The 2,500-nt window shown below is 32.7% G+C and overlaps 1 protein-coding gene across 1 annotated transcript in view; it reads right to left on the reverse strand.

Moving 5' to 3' along the window:
• LOC137657367 (uncharacterized) overlaps nt 1-2,500 on the reverse strand; it is a 46,649-nt gene that overhangs the window by 3,205 nt on the left and 40,944 nt on the right. The window contains exon 5 of the mRNA XM_068391702.1: nt 2,049-2,178. Coding sequence (XP_068247803.1) covers nt 2,049-2,178 — 130 coding nt within the window. The remainder of the gene's footprint in view (nt 1-2,048; nt 2,179-2,500) is intronic.

The following is a 2,500-nucleotide window of genomic DNA, read 5'->3' on the forward strand; positions in this document are numbered from 1 at the left end:
TTATATGTAAAGTTGCGACGGCAAATATAGAGCAAATGAATAAACTTCAAGCGTGTCAGACAGAAAATAAAGAAAATTACCTGAAAAAAAATCCATAAGGTGCCAGATCATTGTCAGAATTTATCAGAATAATGGTTAATAAGTTCCAGTGAAGACTGTGTATATCTATACATGCATGACCTGTCGTATCCTTCGAAGAACATTAAATTACAATTTTTTATAAAGAATTCCAATGCCTTTGAAAGCTTTGTGAAATAAATGCTTTTCTCTTTAATTAAACTTTGATATATCCCGTGGCAATATTAACAATGAATGGAACATTTTTGTCCAATGGCAATATTCATTGGGGTTCGAGTCCTGCTCAAACTCGTTAGTTCCTTTGGTCGCTGCATCCTTACCATCCTTGTGAGCTAAGGATAGTGGGTTTGGAAGAGCCTATAGGTCTATCTGCTGAGTCTTCAGCCGCTATTGCTTGGCCCTCCTTGGTCCTAGCTTGGGTGGAGAGGGAGCTTGGCGCTGATCATATGTATATATGTTCAATTTCTAAGGCATTGTCCTGCTTGATAGGGTTATGTCCCTTTCCCTTGATTCTGCCTTTCATGAGTGACTTTTAGACCTTTAAATTAGTTTTCTCTTTTTACTGTTTTAGTTAATTATAGCCAACACAAACCTTGTTGACAATTTAGGCACTGAATTAACCTGCGTCCACACACAAAATCTGGTACACGAATCCTTATGTAGATTTTTTTATTTCTTATATAATTTTCTAACGGCAAAGGCGAAATACACTACTTCAGCCAGAGGAAAACTCAATATATATAAGTGCAAACAGTTATGTTAAGCTCACCTGGTATGTTATTGGAGATATAACGTTGATATAATGTACCTGGTAACTCTTCCTCCGAGAGATTTTTTTTTTCTTTTTTTTTTTTTTACACGAATGCAGCGACCTTGCGTGTGTACCTATTGAACGGTTTGAACTTTTACTTGAACTGTATAGGAATTAACAGCACAAGGCATTAACGTTAATAAGTCAGCAGCCTCTATCAAACTTTTATGGAAAGCTTTCTTGCATGCTAGTATACATATTATTATAAATCTCATTAACATTTATATATACCATATTTTAAAAAAAGCTAATTACGAAATATCAACATGTTTAATTTATCAGAACTAATCTTCTCACAATGAAGGCAAACGAGTGGTCAGTATTAAGAAATTTCAGTTATGTTTTGGCAAAGTATAAGAAATTTCAGTAATGTTTTGACAAGGTATAAGAAATTTCAATAATTTTTGGGCAAAGTATAAGAAATTTCAGTTATGTTTTGACAAAGTATAAGAAATTTCAGTAATGTTTAGGTAAAGTATAAGAAATTTCAGTAGTGTATTGGCAAAGTATAAGAAATTTCAGCAATGTTTTGGTAAAGTATAACAAATTTCAGTAATGTTTTGGCATAGAATAAGACATTTCATTAATGTTTGGGCAAAGTATAAGAAATTTCAGTAAAGTATAAGAAATTTCAATTTTTTGTAAAGTATAAGAAATTTCAGTAACGTTTTGTCAAAGCATAAGAAATTTCAGTAATGTTTTGGCAAAGTATAAGAAATTTCAGTAATGTATTGGCAAAGTATAAAAAATTTCAGCAATGTTTTGGCATAGAATAAGACATTTCATTAATGTTTGGGCAAAGTATAAGAAATTTCAGTAAAGTATAAGAAATTTTAATGTTTTGTAAAGTATAAGAAATTTCAGTAATGTTTTGGCAAAGCATAAGAAATTTCAGTAAGGTGTTGGCAAAGTATAAGAAATTTCAGTAATGTTTTGGCAAAGTATAAGATATTTCAGGAATGTTTTGACAGAGTATAAAAAATTTCAGTAATGTTTTGGCAAAGTATAAGAAATTTCAGTGATGTTTTGACAAAGTATAAAAAAATTCAGTAATTTTTCGGCAAAGTATAAGAAATTTCAGTAATGTTTTGGCAAAGTATAAGAAATGCCAGTAATGTTTTGGCAAGGAATATTTTACCCAAGCAGGTCAGCGAAATACGTATTTCATCTTTTGCACCAAAGAATAAGTTCAGTAATATCACGTGGCAGGTGAAAATTCTCGAGGTGAAGAAGGAGAGTTTATGTAACTTTCCGTCGATCTGTCTGTCAGTCTGTATATCTGCTTCGTTCTGAGTTATTTATGGCAATCATACAGCAGATATATTTGGATTTAAATCTATACCTTTTTCTTTCTACGATGCTTTTAAGCCACCAAACTTGAATATCTACCTTTTCACCTGTGTCTCTTCCTTTCTGCGAACGTTCGTTCATTGGAGAACTGCTTGCATATAACAAGACACGGGCTCTTGTACAAGGGCAGCCTGTAAGAGAGAGGAAGAGAGAAATGCTTTTCAGCCACCAAACGTAAGGTTTCACATACGTTTCTTTCTGCGATGCTTATCAGCCGTCAAATGTAAATCTTTACCTTTTATCTTACGCCTGTTTCTTTCT

This window comes from Palaemon carinicauda, chromosome 18, assembly GCF_036898095.1.
Source record: "Palaemon carinicauda isolate YSFRI2023 chromosome 18, ASM3689809v2, whole genome shotgun sequence".
In the NCBI taxonomy this organism is placed as follows: Eukaryota; Metazoa; Arthropoda; class Malacostraca; order Decapoda; family Palaemonidae; genus Palaemon; species Palaemon carinicauda.